Below are 18,565 nucleotides of genomic sequence, written 5' to 3'. Positions count from 1 at the left end.
AGCAGCAATTTTTTCCCCTATTATTTTACCGTTAAATATGTTTTCTGTTGTTAATGATTTGCTGAGTAAACGATTCAAACTGTTCAACCGTCAATCTGATCCGATCCGTAACACACAGTCTCATTCCAATAGGAGAGTCTTGGACAGCTATTGGAGATCCCTGAATTTGTCCTAGTCTTAGCCTGGCTGTAGGATGAAGAGGCTTTCGAGAAGAGACAGGAATTTCTTTCCCAGCCTCTTGGCCGAAAATCCGCACTATAATATTCGCCCACAAAACACGCAGTCAATTCACTTTACGGTATATTCTGTGAAGCGCTTTGAGCCGTCTTGAAGACGTGATAAGGCGCTATATCAAATGCAAGGATTATTATTATTCATCACTCACTTCATGGCTGTTTCCTGGATATTGCTGTTCCTAAACTGGCTGCGTGTTCACCGACAGAATACACAGTCACTACGCTTTACAGTATATCCTGTGAATCGCTTTGAGTCGTACTCCCCTGTGCGTCTGAAGGTATTATTCTGGGTTTATTGTCGCACTCCCAATTAAACTCTCGTACACATCTGCAAGGTCCCTCTGAGATGTCTCTTTTTAAGACAGAAGAGCCCCTAGCTTTGGAAGTCTCTTCCCCCAATCCCTCTGCCTTGCCCACTCCCTCCCCACTTTCAAATCTTGCCTAAAGACCTTCCTTTTTGATCGTGCTTACGGTCACCTCCCCCCTCCTCCTGGCTCGGAGTGAGACTCCGCCACTGTCAAGCACTCCAGGACACTACCCAGCACGAAGGGCGCTATATAAGTGGTTGTTGTAGCTTGTTTAAGCCTTGCTGAAGCCACCACACAGCTCGTGGTCTGAGACTGGCTGTGGTATTAACAGCCGCAAACATCAATGGAGCCACTGTGATGCTGGGAGATGGCGGAATTCAAAAACCAGTAAAAATATATGAGCTCCCAATAATCTCCAGTGATCTGACAACCGTTGCAAATTACAAAATGATACGTTTAGGAATGTTCTCTCTCACCAATCTGGTAAACAGGCGTTTACATTTGCCTGACCTCTCCACCAGCTGCCTTTGTGCATTTGTGGTACGAAGAGACCCCATCAATCACCTCCCCGAACACTTTGGTTACAACTCACTTGCTCTTTGATAACAGCGGCGAAAAAATTATATCTGTATTAAGACGGATGACCACGGAAATGAGTCGAACACAGGCGCCAGACTGTTCCTCAGAAGTAATGATTAGCTGAGACTTTCAAATTATCAGGCTGCCTCAGAGCAGACAAACAATGGATTGTGATTGACGGTAAAATTTAGCAGAAAAATGGAGGCTTTAAAAGGTGTAATCAAGGATCGCGGGATACTGATTGCATTTTGGATGGCACTTAAATGTAGTCAGACTTTCATTTTCTCTCGCCTTGTTACTGAGAGACTGTGTTCCAGTGGAGCTGGAGGATTATTGCATGTGCTGCTCCTCTCAGTCTCACTCCCCCCTCTCCCCCAACCCCTCACCCTTTGCCGTCCTAACCCCTCCATGTTGTTATATACGATGTTCAGCAACTTGAAGCCGACGCACTTCGATATCCAGTTTTTTTTTTAATGGATTTTGCTGCAAAAAAAAGGTCAGCTTCCAGTTCGCCAGGTGGCCATGGATGTCACTTGCTGCTCGCAAGAAATACTCGCTCAATTCTTGCGCGCGGTGCGCAGAAAGTGACGTCCACTGCGACCTGGCGACCTGGAAGTTGGCCGGCCATTTTCCTTTTTTTTTTAGCTGTATTGTATCTTGAAAACATTGATTAAAAACCAAAAGAAGTGAATTTAGAAAAAAAGCAAAGGTGGATTTTATCAGTGAAAGATAAGAAACAGAATGATTTCCACCAAACTATATATAAAGTATCGCACTTTCCTCTCTGACAATTTTTCACTTCAAATTTCCTTTCCAACCTTTCGCTTGATTCCAGCCTTCCTTCTCCTGCAGTCCAGTTACACAAACTCCTGGGAGGGGTACGGTGTGTGTGTGGTGGGGGTGGGAGGGAGGGGGGGAGGGGGGTGGGATTGCAGCACACTTAAGCCCACTGTCTCTCTCTCACCTAAGGTCCACATGCATCCCAGCAAGGTCCTCAAGATAATGATAAAATCATCATCCCCGCCTGATTTTACTGTCCTTTAAACCAAATGTGAAACCAACTGCACTGAAGCACTGGCCCAGCAATTATCAGCGAACTCAACATAGACCCGGATTGGAAGCAGCAACCTTCTGGGTACCAATGGGCAAGCACTACATTGAGTGATGCCCTTACCTGCTTCAACATTGAGGAAGTAATATTTTTTTGCTATCCTCGGATCATTTGCACTGTTAAAAGTTTCCTTCAATCTTCTCTTAGTGACCGTTAAAGATGCCACTGTAATCTTTACCGATGTTTAACGTTTACTAAGAGTGTGGTGACTGACTTGAACCTGCAATTTCCATTTGCCTTTTGCAGTGAACTCAGTTGCTTTTTTTTTAAATTGAGGGTCTTTAAACGTTCTCCTGAACAGGCAGCTCGATTTAACATCTCATTTAAAAAAAACAGCACCTCCCACAACCCAGTGATCCACCACAAAGTGCGGCTTAGAATCCTCCAACCTTCTAACTCAGAAATGACTGCTACCGACTGAGCCACATTGCTTTCGGTTTCCTGGATTTCCTGAGCCCTTTACCAGGCTGATACTGCAGTGAGTTGGCTTCACATGTCACGAGAAGCAACACATTTCTTCGCAGCCCTGCTGTTAATTTACTCAGCCTGCTCTTACAAGTGTGGGCCAAGCTGATTAACTTCATTACAGCAAAATTAAGTTTGTTAACCAAACTGATTAAACTTTTAATGACAAATTGATTACGCTTGTTACAGCACATTTACTAAGAGTGCTCTGACTAATTTGAGAGTGCTATTTATATTTACCTTCTGCAGCGAACGTGGTTTCCTTTTAGCAAATTACAGGCATTGCGGAGAATGATTTATTTAAACCCGGCTGGTGACATATTATTGAGAAATTGATCAAGCACCAAACGGCCATTAGAGTCTCTGCACGATACAAGAGCTGAAACTGTTTTTAATGAACTCATTCAAAGTGTCTTTTGGGGGAGAAGATACGTTTGAAAGGACAAGGAAATTAATTGAATTGTCCACATTTTATCATTAAAACGACTGCATGAGCTATCAAATATACTGAACCCGTTATGGCATAATAGCAAGAAAGTAATTATGTCAGTTTTGATAGTTACGGAACTGTTTTATTAAATTGGTTTGAGAACTTGCATTGAGTTTGTTGCAGCAACTTTATTAAGGAGGGCATTTGTTTTTTCAAAAAAATAGTAGAGTTTTTTGCCCAAGGCATGTCCTTAGGTGCTCTTATCCTGAGCTCAGTCGGTAAGCATAGGGAATGATAAGCATTTAACTTGATTCATTCATAATTGAGAGTCCACTTTGGTGATCCAGTGAGTTTCCTGGAGCATACAGATGAAAGGTTGCAGGTGCACGCACATCCTGCCTTGAATTTGTGTGAAACACTTTAAGATATTTTCTCCCGGCATGAAAAGCACTACGTAACTAGAAGTGTCGTCTTTAGCTAGTGGATCTCAGTTGAGGCAGCAGTTAGTTTCAGTTTCTCCGGTTTGGGGCGGCTGAAATCGATCAGGTTCCTGCTCGTGATTGATTTCCAAGACACCCCAACCCCTCCCGGAAGTGTGGGTGTTCACCAGAGAGGTTCCCTCATTGTCAACCAGCCAGCCGGTACTCAGCATCAAGGCTCACACATGAATAAAGTCCACATGAACGAGATTCCGGATTGTGGCTGGTAGGCTGTGGGTTAGAAGGGGGTGAGGGATGGAAAAGTCGAGATGTTTCTGGAGCAATGGGGAATGGAGAGAAGCGGAAGAGAAGAATTGGAAGAAGGGGACTATTCCTCTCCATGTTGATCTCTCTCCCTGTTTGTTCCTTATAATGAGTGCAATAGCCATAACATTCTAATTGCAGGACTTCACAAGGGAACCCTGTCTAATCCATTTACTAGAACAGATGGACTGGGATGGTGCAGGGCAATGGGCTTCCCCTGTCGTGTCTCTGCTCTACTGAATACAAATACTCAATGTGTCGCTGGTCCATTTGTTCCAGTTTATCTCACTCTTTTTTGTTATGTTTACGAGCGGAGGCTTGCTTCGGCTGAATCGGAGTTTGGACGTTTTAAATCAAGTTGAAAATGGGGCTGTGTAGCATGATGTACAGAGCTTGAGACTCCAGGTTTTGGTGTGCAAGCAGAAGGCTCGGCACCTTCAGAAGGTGGCGGTGTGATAGACCACGGCAAGAGCAGGTCATCTGCCCAAATCCTTGACCAAGTCTAATATGGAAAGAGAAGTGCAAAGAGGTACATTCTGAAAACTAGCCTTTATCAAGTGCCCTTCATAATGCATTATTATGTCTTAGAGCACCTCGGAGGGATGGGTTAACCTTTGCCGAGCTAGGGAGTTTGAGGAGGTGATTATTAGCACCTTTCAGAAAGAAGGTTAGAAGGTGAGATTAATGATAGGTGGAGAGGGGCTGTGACAGAGAGGAAGAGACTGATAGAGAAGGGGCGAGATAATAATTAAACTAATAATAACCCTTGCATTTGATATAACGCCTTCTAGATATCTCAAAGTGCTTCACAGAAGACACTGTAAAGTGAATTGACTGTATATTTTGTCGAACAAATGCAGCAGCAAATTGTGCACAGGGGTAACCCACAAACAGTCGTGGTTTGAGTGACCAAATTCTTTTTTATTATTTTTCTTAAGGGATTATTACCCCCAGAAAAGCGATCCGTCGAATTGACTAACAACCGGCTCCTACTTACTGAAGGGTAAACAGAGGTGTGTGGAGTAAAGAAACTTGCCCAAACATTTCACCCTGCTCAGGAATCGAACCCAGGTCCTCTCGCTTGCAAGGCGAGTGCTCTAACCAATACACTACAGTACTCCGCAATGGAGATGAAGGGGTAGAGGCAGGGAGATCCTGAGGTTAAGGGTGTAGAGACTGAATACTGGGCAACCGATGGTGATGCGGAGGGAGCAGGAGATGTGCAGCTGAGCAGAGGGGGTGGACAAAAGAGTTGGGTACAAGAGGATCGACAATATGGGGAGCTGCTGGATGTGAAGGGAATGTGGGTGACGACCTTAATATTAAGAGAAGCTGTTTGAGGAGGAAAATCTCTCTCTCCGTTACATATACATATAAAGCTGACAGACACGTGCCTGATACCAAAGCAATCATTTCTCTCAGCATCCCACAGCCAACCTCGTGCCCTAATTTCTTTCCCAGCGAACAATTTACTTGGTTAGCCTTTATATTGCTGGTGGCCCATTAGAGAGACACACTGAGCAGCAAACAGCCTGCTCCAATAATAGATGGCTTGTCAGCCATGGTTTCACAGGGAGAAACTCCAGTATTGCCTTGGAAACCTCAAAGCAAGCTTCCTGCTTGACTATTGTGTACGCTCTTCTGTGCGTGCACTTGTGTGTGTGTATATATACATATATCAAAACTGTTGCCTTGAGTACTGACTAATTGCATACAAATCTGAGGATTTTTGGCTCACCACAAAATGTATTTTGCATTTGAATCTATAAGCACATCAAAAGAAAGCTGAACACAAACGTAAGACGCCTTTGCCATCTGCTCAATGTAATAAATCCTTGCAGTTTGCTATCCTTTCACTTCAGGGGGACGTCTCAAAGTGCTTACTGAAAAGTGTAGCGACTGTGTATTTTGTGGGTGAACACGGCGGCCAATTTGCATGCAGCAACATCCCACAAATAGCCGTCGAGTGAACGACCAATTTTATTTTCGGGATTGTTGGCCAGGACACTGCCTTCTCGTTTCGAAATAATGCCGTGAGATCTTTAACATCCCTCAGCACTACCCAGCCTGCACTGTAAGCTCAGAGGCCAAAAGTGAGGCTTGAACCCACAACCTCCTGACTCCGAGGTGAGAGCGCTAGCAACTGAGCCAAAGATTAGATCAAACTGATTCAATATGAAAAAGCTACCAGCATACACTTCCCAACAGCCCCCAACTGAATTGGAGCAGGGAAGCTGCGAGCACACAGCCTGGCCGTTTCCTGCGTTCACAGCTAAGTTTTTTTTGGTTGTGGCCCACTTTAGCCACGTGAAACGTTGGGAGGTGTGTACCAGCTGTATAGCTCCACGATCTGGTGCTACTGCTCTATGTTGTGTTCATTTCTCACTCGCCTCTCTGCTGAAAATGCAGCGCATCAATGTTACATTGCTCCATCTAATGGTGTTGCTCGGAACTGGCAACACATACTTGAATAATGCCTGAATACTAGTCAAAGGCAAGACTTATCGTCACTGTCCTCCGCTCTAGTTCCAGTTATCCTTGGGCCTGCTAAAACTCTGCGCAGTCACTTGCTGCACCGCGTGAATAATTCTGAACGGAAATGTGCCCTCAATTTTTATTTCTGGCCAACAATCCCTCAAAAAAATTGGGTATTCGCGGCTGTTTGTGGAAACGTTGCTGTGAGCCAATTGACTGCTGCGCTCACCTACACATTACACAGTCACTATGCTATACATCATCCTGATATGTTAGGCATTATATCAAATGCAAGGACTATTATTAAGGCTGATGACTCGCCTGTTGCAGGGGGCGGTGGGCATGAAGCAAACACTATCATTACTCACGTGATCAATGAGTTCTTTGACCATTCCATTCCACTGTCCCTTCTCGTCCTGAGTCCCATATTTTCCATCCTGTATCAGTCGAATCTCATAGGAAAATCCTAGGATGTTGGCGAGTTCCTTGAGCAAATCAATGCAGAACCCTTCAAATCGGTCATTACCAGACAGAGGCTTGTCGGACTTCTTAAACATGACATACGGTTCCTCCTGCGAACAAATCATTTTAACAGCAGTTAATTGCTAAGGTCACTTCCAATGATGAAAGCGTTTAGTCTGGCTTCAAACTATCAAGGTGAATGCCAGTGATGAATTATCATAGTTGAATATTGGACATTTATTGAGTTCTAAACTTAGCTTGAAGCCAATTAAACTGTTACTTCCTGTGTCTATAAATCCTCCTAGCTTTGATAGCTTTTCTGATCTTAGCATATTTATCTAAAGTGTGTGTGTTTGTATGTGTATCGAACTACAAGACATTGTTATCCAGCTTTGTTGTCATTATTGGAGGCAGATATATTTTGTACCTAAAGGGGAAAGGAAGATCCAATGGGAGTACGTTCTCTTCTATGTATATCAGAACAATGCTAAGCACTGGATATCAGTCTGTCTCTGAGTTAGAAGGTTGTGGTTCAAGCCCCATGTCTGGTCTTTGCACTCACATAAATTAAGCTCATAGGCTGACATTCTAGGCTGATGCTGTGCTGTATTATCAGAGGTGCCGTGCTTCGGATGAGATATTAAACCGAGGTCCCGTCTATGCCCGTTCAGGTGGACGTTAAAGATTATTCCAAAAGAGAAAGGAGTTTCTCCTGGGTTCCTGCCAATAATCCCCAGATAGAATTGATCATTCACTTAATGGCTGTTTTGTGGTACATTGCTGTCCACAAATTGGCTGTCGCTTTTGCCTACAAAATACAGTCACTGTACTTTACAGTAAATCTGACGAAGGCACTTTGAGAAGTCCTCCTGCTGTGCTAAGGCGCTATATCAAATGCGAGGATTATTATATTACTATTGGGAAGCACAAGACCAGTGAGTAACCAGTGTAGACAGCACTTTTTGGGGTCGTGGAGAAGAGGCAGGGGCAAATTATCCCTATTGATCTTAAGAGATGTAATCGAACTCCAAAACTTCAGCTCAACATCAAGTTCCGCCACTGTTAAACATTTCAGGACATTACCCCATGTGAAGGGCATTATATAAATGGAAGTTGTTATTGTTGTTGTTGCAACTGGGTTGATGAGTCTTAGCATACCAAGAGGTAAGAGAATTCTCGGTATGGGTGATCTACTATAAATAGGTGTGTTTCTATCTTGCTTTGGAAAATTACTAAGAGCAGAGATTTTGTCTCTAGATTCCCCTTCCCTCGTGTTACCTTCCAGCTCTAATAGATCCTGGCTCTTTCATAAATGAACAACAGTTTGTTATTCTTGCAGGACAATAAACAGCCAGGGTTCCTGCTCCTGGTCTCTCTATTTCACCCACTTTAACACAGCAGGGTTAAATTGGAAATCAATTGGTTGATTTTGGAAGGTAGAGGGTCCAAACAATTAAAGAGAAGCTCCAGCAACCCTTTGCCATGCAGGGTTGAGCGTGGAATGGAGATACATTGGTATATCATTATAAAAACTGAATCATTAAAGGTCACCCAGCCTCTCAAAGCACCTATTCCAGTCGTTCATGTGGAATTTCCACATTCAAGGACAACACCAATTCATTTAATCAACCAGAACTAGGTAATTAAACCACAATTGAAACTTCTAAGAAGATAAATCTAAATACAATTCCTCCTTGTGTCTCCTTGACAATTGAGTGAAACTACAACATATTGATTTAAGGTTAAAATCTCCATTATTCAGCTCTGGTTATTAGTTTTTGGCAGAAGCTGATGACTTGTTCCCCACAGTTCAGGATGCCTTCGGCTGCTTTAGAGACATAGCAATCTCTGACAAAACGTATGGCCATTAATCCCATTCTTCAGCAGATATCCATAGGGCTCCTTCACCCATGTCAATTACAGCCCTGCTGGTTCATCATGTATCCATCGAGTGGTGACTGCCATTCATGCTGTCCTGAACAGGATGTGGCCTCTATTTTGTATTGTTTTCTGACATTTTATTAACTTTTTTTTCTGGATGTTAGTGTCTCTCTGGCCTATTTTCCAATTACATTACAATGTGCCAGCATGAGTTATACCTCAAGCATAAAATCTCAATTAAAAAAGCGAAGGTACATCTCAGAGGACCTTGCAGTATAATTGAATTCAATACAGTTGCACTTCACACTGACTTCCCAACTGAAGGTAGAACCAATAAGCAAATCTAAATCCTTAAGCGAGAAAAAAGCCACTTTCTGTCCAAAGACTTAAGTATCAAGCTACACAATTGAGAGATGGACCTATAACTGGATTTGACATAGTGTAGAAAGTTAACCTGGAAGTGTCTGACTTGTGAAAATGCTGAGTGTTGTGTTTGTCACATTGGTTTGATCATTCCCCAGGACTCTTCATTTCTTTCAGAAGGTCCCAGGTCTCACCACTGAGCAACACATAGCTTAATGTAGCTCCTTGGGTATTCGATCAGGATCCCGTTGCTGCTGCAGATGGGGGTTACAGAATGCCATGCTCTAAACCACACCATGTGGACAGGAGCTGCCTGGGGAAATAGAGCAGCTGATGAAACAGCTTTGGTGTCCCGGCAATCAGGGGCTATGTTACTGACAACACCTCAAATGCCAGGACCTAAAAAAAGAGTTGGCCAGATGTTCAGAGAGAGAGAGAGAGAGAGCGCGAGCAAGAGAGTGAGAGCTGGACAAGCACCTGAGCAGTAAACTCATGAAGAGATACGAAGAGAGACCTGGGATGAAATTCGGATTAATACAATTTCTTGGGGCAGCCCCTTGATGTAATGGTTAGAGCTGTAGTTTACAGACCAGGAGCTCAAAGATAACCCTTGCATTTGATATTGTACCTTATCACATCGTTGTGACGTATCAAAGTGCTTCACAGGATATATTGCAAAGTGACTGTACTGTACATGTTGTTGGCAAAATTAGAAAAATAATCGAACGCACTGTTTTTTGCAAAAAAGGGGACTTATAAAATAATTTAGCAGTGGTACGGCCCAAATGGGCTGAAAGGACTTTTTTCTGTGCTGAAAATTTCTATGTTTCTGGGTGTGGGATGAGTAATGTCTTTCATTGGCAAGTTGCTACACATGGGTAACTTTGGCTCCGTTTTACTTTTGTTCCAAATAAGACTGTTAGAATTGAGTGGTTGGAAAAAGGTACGGAGAGCAGCACTAGTTTGTCAGGCTGGAGTTCACTGGCTTGGAACCAAATGTATTAATAGTGGTCAGACAACAATATCGCCTTCTCAAACTTTTTTTTGTTCATCGTCTAGTTTTCTCCTGCCTTATCTGGGAGGCGCTGACTCAGGTTCTGATGCCCTCCTCTCACCCTGGGATCTCACCCTCGTCACGTGAGCTGCCTTTGAGATGGTCCCATAATGGTGACAACTCTGGTGCCTGTGCGTCTGAACCGATTCAAACTTTTAAGACAGAGGTGGATAGATTTTTGTTAGGGAAGGGTATCGAGCGATATGGGGCTAAGATGGGTAATTGGAGTTGAGGAATGATCTGATAGATGGTGGAACAGGGCTTGAGAGGCTGAATGGCCTACTCCTGGTCCTATGTTCCTATGATCTCTGTCTCCTCTGGTGATGCCCTGGATCCCAGCCAGTACAAGAGCTTGCGGACACCTGTAGCCGAACCTCCTACCAGAGCTGTCGTCACAATCAGCGACCGGTTGGTCAATGAGTCTGTTATATTCGATCCTCTCCCTCTGGACATCTCTGTGATGTTCAGGCCGTTGGTCACATCCCAGGTTCCAACCTATTTGGGGGGGAATAAACACACAAAAAGGTTAACTTTACTGTTGACTATAGCCCCATAACCACAGCTTCATAGAAAATGTAATAACTTTCCATAATATATAACCAACTACCTTTGCCTCTTTAAGGATGAGATGGTTTCACATTATTGACATCAAAAATGGTAGTCCACATTGGACAACAAGCCTTTAGTTTACCCAAGCTACATCATTGCTGCCAGATCCATCCATTCCCACTTCGGGACATTGAGCTTGTAAGTCTATGCTGACATTCCAGTTAGTGCTCAGGAGAGCATTACGTTGTCAGAGGCCATCATTTTGATGAGAAGTTAGCCCAATGCCTCACCTAACCATTCAAGTCCTCCTTGGTGCTTTTGGGAGAGAGAAGGGAGTATCTCCTAGAGTATTGGCCAGCAGACCCCGAATTAAAAATTGGTCATTCACTCCATGGCTGTAGGTGCTAAATTGCCACAGTAAATTCTGTGAGACGTTTTGACAACATACTCAGGCATTATATCAAATGCAAGAATTATTTATTGTTCCTTGCTGTCAAAGGGCGGGCTTTCAAAGTGCCATTAACAATCTGTTTCTGTCTAAATTACTTTCAGTTCTTAACAGTAATATGACATGACTAGCTATCCATTTTACTCCAAAGGCTGTACCATGATTTACATTTAATATAGTGTCTTTCATGTCAGGAGTAGGTCTAAAAGCACTTCACAGGATTTACTCTGAAGTGTAGTGACTGACTATTTTCTAGGCAAACACAATGGCCAATTTGCACACAGCAATGTCCACAAACAGCCATGAGGTGAATAACCAATTTTATCTGGAGGTTCGTTGGCAAGGCCCCAAGAGACGTTCCCTCCTCTTTTCCAATAGTGCCATGGGATCTTTGATATGCACTGGGACCACGGTGTAACATGTCATCTAAAGGACGGCACCTTGGACAATGCAGGGCACGCCAGCACTGCGCGACAGTGACAGCCTTGACTGGGTGTTCCAAGTCCCGGATGTGGGGTTTGAACCCAACAAAAACAACAACTCGCCCCTCACACGTCCCATTGCGTTTGACAGTGCCGGAGCACGACACCGAGCCGGTTGGAAGTGGGAGATGACCGTAGGCACGTTCTGAGGGGAAGGTTTTCAAGCGCGATCTGAAGATGGGGAAGGAAGGTGCAGGCCGGAGGGATAGAGGACATGTTCCAGAGTTTCAGGGAGGAGTGGCTGAAAAACAGACCCAATAGCGAAAGTGGAACCAACTGAGCCAGGCTCGCACGCCTGTCAGATATTATGGAGGAAGAAGTGGGATGTGGGATTAGAGTAGATAGCTTTAGTGGGAATCTGGCACAGGCATGGCATTTCAAATGGCTTCCTTTGTGATTGACGTTTCTGAGATTCCATCCTGTTGAATAAGTAAGTGAATTTTCTATTCAACAAAATGGCTCGAGAGTCCAGATATATTGTTTACTTGAAAAATCTTACAAATTCACAAAAGCTATGTCGGATCGGCTTTAGAGGGGAGCTCAAGACATGAAACCCAATGTTTGACCCCCATTTCTTATACACGTTGTAATCATTTTCCAGATTCTGCTCCCGCCTGGCACAGAGCCAAAATCGCATTGCATTGAGCCTGAGTAAAACAGTTTAAAAGGCTTTAAGTGAAAGCATGTCATTACATCAGCTGTCTATCTATCAATCCCTCTTCATGTCACTTCCATTTAATGCTTGCTTCACACTGAGTTTCCCCTCACATTGATGCACGGGATCATATTGAACATTCACAGTGTAAAGCTGAGTAAAGCAGTGACGTAATACTGGCAAGAGCTGGAGATTTATTGCTGAAAGGAAAATGTGGACCTGGATCTCTAGAGGCCATCCTTCCCCACCTTCAAAGCCGTTCTTAAGACCTACCATCTCAACCGTGTTTTTGGTCACTTTTCCTCCCTTCCTCCCTGAGTCAGAAGGTCATGGATTTAAGCTCCCATGTTGGAAATTTGAGCTTGAAATCTAGGCTGATGCTCCAAGGTGGTGATGGGGTGAGATACCATCCTTTGGAAGAGGTGTTCTGTCTGGACGTTAAAGATCCCATATTGCTCTTCAAAAAGAAAAAGGAGTTTCTCTCTCCCAGTGACCTGGCCAACAATCCGCCAAACAAAATTGATCTCTTCATGGCTGTTTGTGGGACACTGCTGGACACAAATTGGCTGCCATGTTTGCCTATGAAATACACAGCTATTTGCACTCCTTAGCATATCCTGCGAAGCGCTTTGAGACCTTTTGATAACGTGATGATCAATCCTTGCAATCTGTATTGCAAGGATTATTATTATAATGAAACATAAGGATGAGATCTTCATGCTTCATTCAGATCAATGACTATCAAATTTGCTCCCTCCACAAAAACTTGGCGTCTCTTAATAACTCTGTTTATTTTTGCACTTCATAATTAAGCCAGCAACAGCTCATAGATAAATCAGATTTCCCCAGTATGAAAAAGGCATTCGATAAGGTGCCGCATAAAAGGTTGATTCACAAGATTAGGGTCCATGGAATTAAGGGGAATATATTAGCATGGATTGAAGAATGGCTAACGGGAAGAAAACAAAGAGTAGGGATAAATGGATCCTTCTCAGCTTGGCGGGATGTGACTAGTGGAGTGCCACAAGGATCAGTGCTTGGGCCTCAACTATTTACAATCTACATCAACGATCTAGATGAGGACATCGAACTTAATATATCCAAATTCGCGGATGACACTAAACTAGGAGGGAGAGTAAACCCGAGGATGATATTAAAAAATGCAACAAGATATAGATAGACAAGGTGAGTGGGCAAATAGGTGGCAGATGAAGTATAATGTAGGGAAGTATGAGGTCATCCACCGAGGTGGCAAAAACAGTAGAGCAGATTCTTTTTTAAAAAGAGAGAAACTAGATAGTGTTAGCATTCAGAGGGACTTGGGTGTCTTTGTACACCAGTCACAAAAAGTTAGTTTGCAGGTACAGCAAGCAGTTAAGAAGGCTAATGGTATGTTGGCATTTGTTACAAAAGAGTTAGAATAAAAGAGTAGGGAAGTCTTGCTGCAACTGTATAGGGCCCTGGTGAGACCGCACCTAGAGTATTGTGTGCAGTTTTGGTCTCCTTATTTAAGAAAGGATGTACTCGCCTTGGAGGGGGTACAACGTAGATTCGCTAGGTTGGTACCAGGGATGAAGGGGATGAGTTACGAGGATAGGTTGAGCAATTTTGGGCTATATTTTTTAGAATATAGAAGAATGAGAGGTAATCTTATAGAAACCTATAAGATTATTAAGGGGCACGACAGAATAGATAGTCGGAGACTTTTNCCCCCGTTTGGAGAAACTATAACCAGGGGTCACAGTCTTAAAATTAGGGGTAAGCCCTTTCGCACTGAGTTGAGGAAAAACTTCTTCACTCAGAGGGTAGTAAATTTATGGAATTCTCTACCCCAAAGGGCTGTAGATGCTCAGTCCTTGAACATGTTCAAGACTGAGATTGATAGATTTCTTGTAGATTAAGGGATATGGGGATAAGGCGGGTAGGTGGACTTAGAATAGATCAGCCATGATCTTATTGAATGGCGGGGCAAGCTAGAGGGGCCGAATGGCCTAATTCTGCTCCTAATATTTATGTTCTTATGTTCTATGTAAAAACACAAGAACCAAAAATAAGAACTGATTACCAGAGTTTGGGTGAAGTAATACGTCACACAAATTGCAGGCTGTCATCTTATCTCTGTTGACACATGCATTGGTGCGCTAATTGGTTGGGCATGTGTTTAATTTTGGCCGCCCACTCCTCAACCCAGTAATTCACGCTCGCATTTGCCACGTGCAACACCCTCTCCTCCGCACCCCAAACATAGACACACTAGAGTGCTTGTAATCACGATTTGCGACTGGGGGCAGGCTGCGAGTTGAAATAAACTCCTTTGGAAACGAGAGTAGAATCATGAAGACAAGATAATACCAAAAGTAACGAGTATTAAGCACCACCCGTTTACCCATGCACAAACACGATGGTAGCTTTTGCCTTAATGCATTATTCAGGATCAAGTGGCTGGTTTCAACTGAGCTTCTCCTTTAGTGAGTTGTGAGAGTACATAATGCACCTCAGATTACTAAATGTCTCATAGGCTGTGACATTGTGAAACTATTGACATTTGCAAGGAGGGATCTGTGTTCTTCCATTCTGCTAGACTACACAGGCTTGTCGAAATAAATGGCTCTCAAAGTCTCTGAGATATAACGCAAATGCAGTCTTGAAGACGAGTGTGCGAGTGTACAGCGGGAGAACATTTGTGTTGAACTTCAATAAAATAACATGAATAATAAAACTAGCCATAAAGGCAGATGCAGTATATTGTCAAATTTGCCTTCATTCAGGTGGAACGTTAAACTGAGGACCTATTCCCCTGTTTGGTCATTAAAGCTCCCATGGCACTATTCGAAGAGAGCAAGTAGTTTTTGCCAGGGTCCTGGCCAACAACCCCCCCACAAATAAAATTGGTCATTCACTTATTTTTCCCCCTTTTTCACTTTGTAGGACATTGCTGTGTGAAAATTGGCTGTTGCATTTGCCTACCCAGTGACAGTCACTACGCTTCACAGAAACTGTGTGGAGCGCTTCAGAAATTATATGTTTGCATAAAGGCAAACATATAATTTTATAACATATAACCTAATAAAAAGTGGGAATGAGCCAACAAAAAGCCTGACTGAGGTCTGGACAACACTGGAATTGTTTAAGAAACAGATTGAGGGGAGGGAAGTTCAGGAACTGGGGGTGGGGGGTAGGGTGACGGTGTGGAGAGGGACAAAGTAACCAAAAGTGTGCTTGAAAAAATAGATCTTAAGGACAAATACGACAGTGCATTTTTTATGAGCTGGGAAACATAAAACTCAATGTAATTTATGGAGAGTTAGAAAAATTGAATGGACGTCCAATTGGCAAAAGCAATTCTACGACTGAAATCCATTCAGCTAAAGGTGAGAGGTGCAGAGCAAGGGAGTTGAAGGTGGTTTGACTGTGCGTGAATTGCACATGGACCTCAACGGTGGAGTTCGTTGGATGGACTGAAGTTTATTCTCTCAGGACGAACACCTTTTCTGTGTTTTTCAATCAAAATTGCTGTAATCTTCACCTTTACCAGAGGTTCTGACGAAGGAAATTTTGCCACCCTCGTAAGTAATGAGTCTTGTATTCGGGTAAGACTGCAATCTTCCAAATGGGTTGCTTTTCACCGGTGTAGAATTTTAGGCACTTAGCCAGGGTAGACTGCTTGAGGCTGTGACAAAATGTCTTGCAGTAAGTGCATTAACTAAGAATGACAGGACATCAAAACAAGATGTTATACAGCTTACCAGGACAAAGATAGCCTTCACAGCAAGAAGCCTAATCATCTGGCAAATATGAGACAAGGGAAACGTTCAAACCTCATGACAGTAATAACACTGAGATACATTTTAGATACCTTCGACATCCGTTTAGATTTACAATGTAAAAAACGTTGATTAATTGAATCAGTTCTAAGTTGATGTGGTCAAGTGTTAAATTTTCTTGAAAGCAGCTGGGCGTTTGAAATATTGAGAATAGACAGTTATTTGATTTAGTTGAAATATGTTCATGCACCACGTATTTCTATTGGTTTGACTACCAGTATACTGTTATTTACTGTTCACTGAACCCTCCCTGCACTGAAGGAGCTATAATGAAGTAATTTATCTCTCAAAAGGAAGGAGTTTCTCCCCATGTCCTGGCCAACAATTCCCCCAAATGTTATATCAAATGCAAGGATTATTATATTGTTATTATTCAATAGTCAAGAATGCTGAGCACCTGCAAAAGGTGCAGAGTGTCACTTAAAACAAGATAAATGTATAGAGTTGCGCTATAATGAGGAAAGTACGCATTACTCTTCAATTAGCACAATGAGATTGATTGGTGGAGTGTTTCTGTGGCTTTGTGTTAAATGCATTTTTCACACATTCAGGTTAATTTGTGGTTTTGTAGCAACTTTTACAATGATTGATGGCTTCTGCTTCCTTGAAACAAACAATAGTCCAATTTGTTTCCCAGTCCCTATAAATACACTGTGCCAGAACACTAGAGATAAGCATTCAGTTTTATTCCAGAGAACATGATTTTTATCTTGTTAACTGGATGTCCATCATGATCAGACTGCCACAAATGATAAATTACTTTCAAACTCTAGAGTAGTTTACTTTATCGTGCCTTATTATTGAATCGTCAAAGATTTTAGCAGATTCTGACAGATGATTTTTCAAACATATATATATAGCCTACCTCTCACATTTTCCATTTACTTGCACACTCTCTTCATTCTGCGTTTCAGTCTGGCTCAGTCGGTCACACTCTCGTTTCTGAGTCAGAAGGTTCAAGTCCCAAGTCAGGACTTTGGACTCGCAGTCTAGGCTGATACTCTGCATTGTCAGAGATGCCCATTATTCGGAGGAGATATCAAACCGAGTTCCCATCCCATTTCAGATAGACGCTAGAGATCTACCAGACTCTTGTGTTTTGGGATAAAAGATAAAAGATCCCATTGCACCATACGAAAAGTCCCCTCTGGGTCATTTAACGACATGGCTGTTTGTGGGATAATGCTGTGGGAAAGATGTCTAAATCCATAAATCCTTGTCAATAAATCCTATGTTTTTAGTTAAGATTTTTCAACATTGTCCGATTTGTTTTTTTTCTTAATGTGTCTGTGTGTCAGCTCTTTGAGAGAGTAATCCGCTCGGGATTACTAATCTCGTTTCCCTGATAACCCTGATTGAGTCACAGGATTTCAACCCCAAACGTGTGGTATGAAGAGGCTCGAAGCAGCCTGGAGCCCCATATGTAAAGCTCGATTCCGGGGCCCCTATCAGTGTTGTCACTGGGTCCCTGGGCAACCAAACTCAGTGGGCTGATGTCCCGCCCCAGTGAATGGCTATTGGCTTGAGGGCAGCTGGTGGGAGCCCGGAGTGGCCGCAAATTGGCTGCAGAGAGGTGGCTATCACTCCAAGCTCCCCCACTACCTCATGGCCCCATGCATTTCCATGGGTTGCATGTGCCTAATGCCACATTGCAAAGGTACGTACTGACCTTGTTCTTTCTATGTTCTGTGGAACAGCACAGGAACATGGAGCAGAAAAAGATTTTAACATTAAAATTGTGATTACATCAGAGAAATACATAGAGCATTAAAGTATGGAAGCAGACCATTCAGTCCAAGTAGTCCATGCTAGTGTTTATACTCACACCAGCCTCCACTCTTCCTACACCCCTCTCCTATACCCCTCTCCTATACCCCTCTATTCCCTTTTCCCTCATGTTTGTACTAAGTTTCCTCTTAAATCCATTGATCCTTTCTGCTTCAACCATAGCTTCCAGCAGTGAGTTCCACATTCCCACCATTCTCTGCGTAAAGAAGTTCCTCCTAAACTCCCTTTTAGATCTGCTATTGCCTACTTTATAAATATGCCCTCTGGGTTTGAACTCACCAACAAGTAGAAACAGCTGACTGACATCCACAAGGTCTTTCATAATATTAAAAGCCAAACCCTCAGGTTTGCTATTTTGAACAGAAGCCAGGTTTGGATGGAGGAAACAGACTCTTGGGATTACTATCAAGAAATTACAGCACAGAGTGAGGCAATTTGGCCCAACAAGGCTTTGACATATGGTCCATAAGTACCATCTGGTGCTAATTCCTCCACTGAATTTAAATACTCTCGTCCCAATTCTATGACCTTTGTCGTCGTGTAATGATGCATCCAAATGACAGCTCCTTTGATAACGCAATGCTTCCCCCAGTGAAGTGTCAACCTAGTCTGTGAGGTCAAAGTGCAAATGTGGGGCTTGAACCCACAACATCTGACTCAGAGACAAGAGGGCTACCAACTGAGCCAGGCCAACGCCCAAATATAGGAGGGT

At 43.1% G+C, this 18,565-nt stretch overlaps 1 protein-coding gene across 1 annotated transcript in view; it reads right to left on the bottom strand.

Moving 5' to 3' along the window:
- The window catches only part of LOC103179582 (glutamate receptor ionotropic, kainate 3), a 117,562-nt gene that overhangs the window by 28,394 nt on the left and 70,603 nt on the right, over nt 1-18,565 (bottom strand). The window contains exons 9-10 of the mRNA XM_042338644.1: nt 10,489-10,602; nt 6,716-6,919 (exon numbers count right to left, since the gene is read on the bottom strand). Coding sequence (XP_042194578.1) covers nt 6,716-6,919; nt 10,489-10,602 — 318 coding nt within the window. The remainder of the gene's footprint in view (nt 1-6,715; nt 6,920-10,488; nt 10,603-18,565) is intronic.

This window comes from Callorhinchus milii, unplaced genomic scaffold (assembly GCF_018977255.1).
Source record: "Callorhinchus milii isolate IMCB2004 unplaced genomic scaffold, IMCB_Cmil_1.0 Scaffold10, whole genome shotgun sequence".
Lineage (NCBI taxonomy): Eukaryota > Metazoa > Chordata > Chondrichthyes > Chimaeriformes > Callorhinchidae > Callorhinchus > Callorhinchus milii.
The sequence above is the reverse complement of the archived record's forward strand: the minus strand, read 5'-3'. Positions and strand labels throughout refer to the sequence as shown.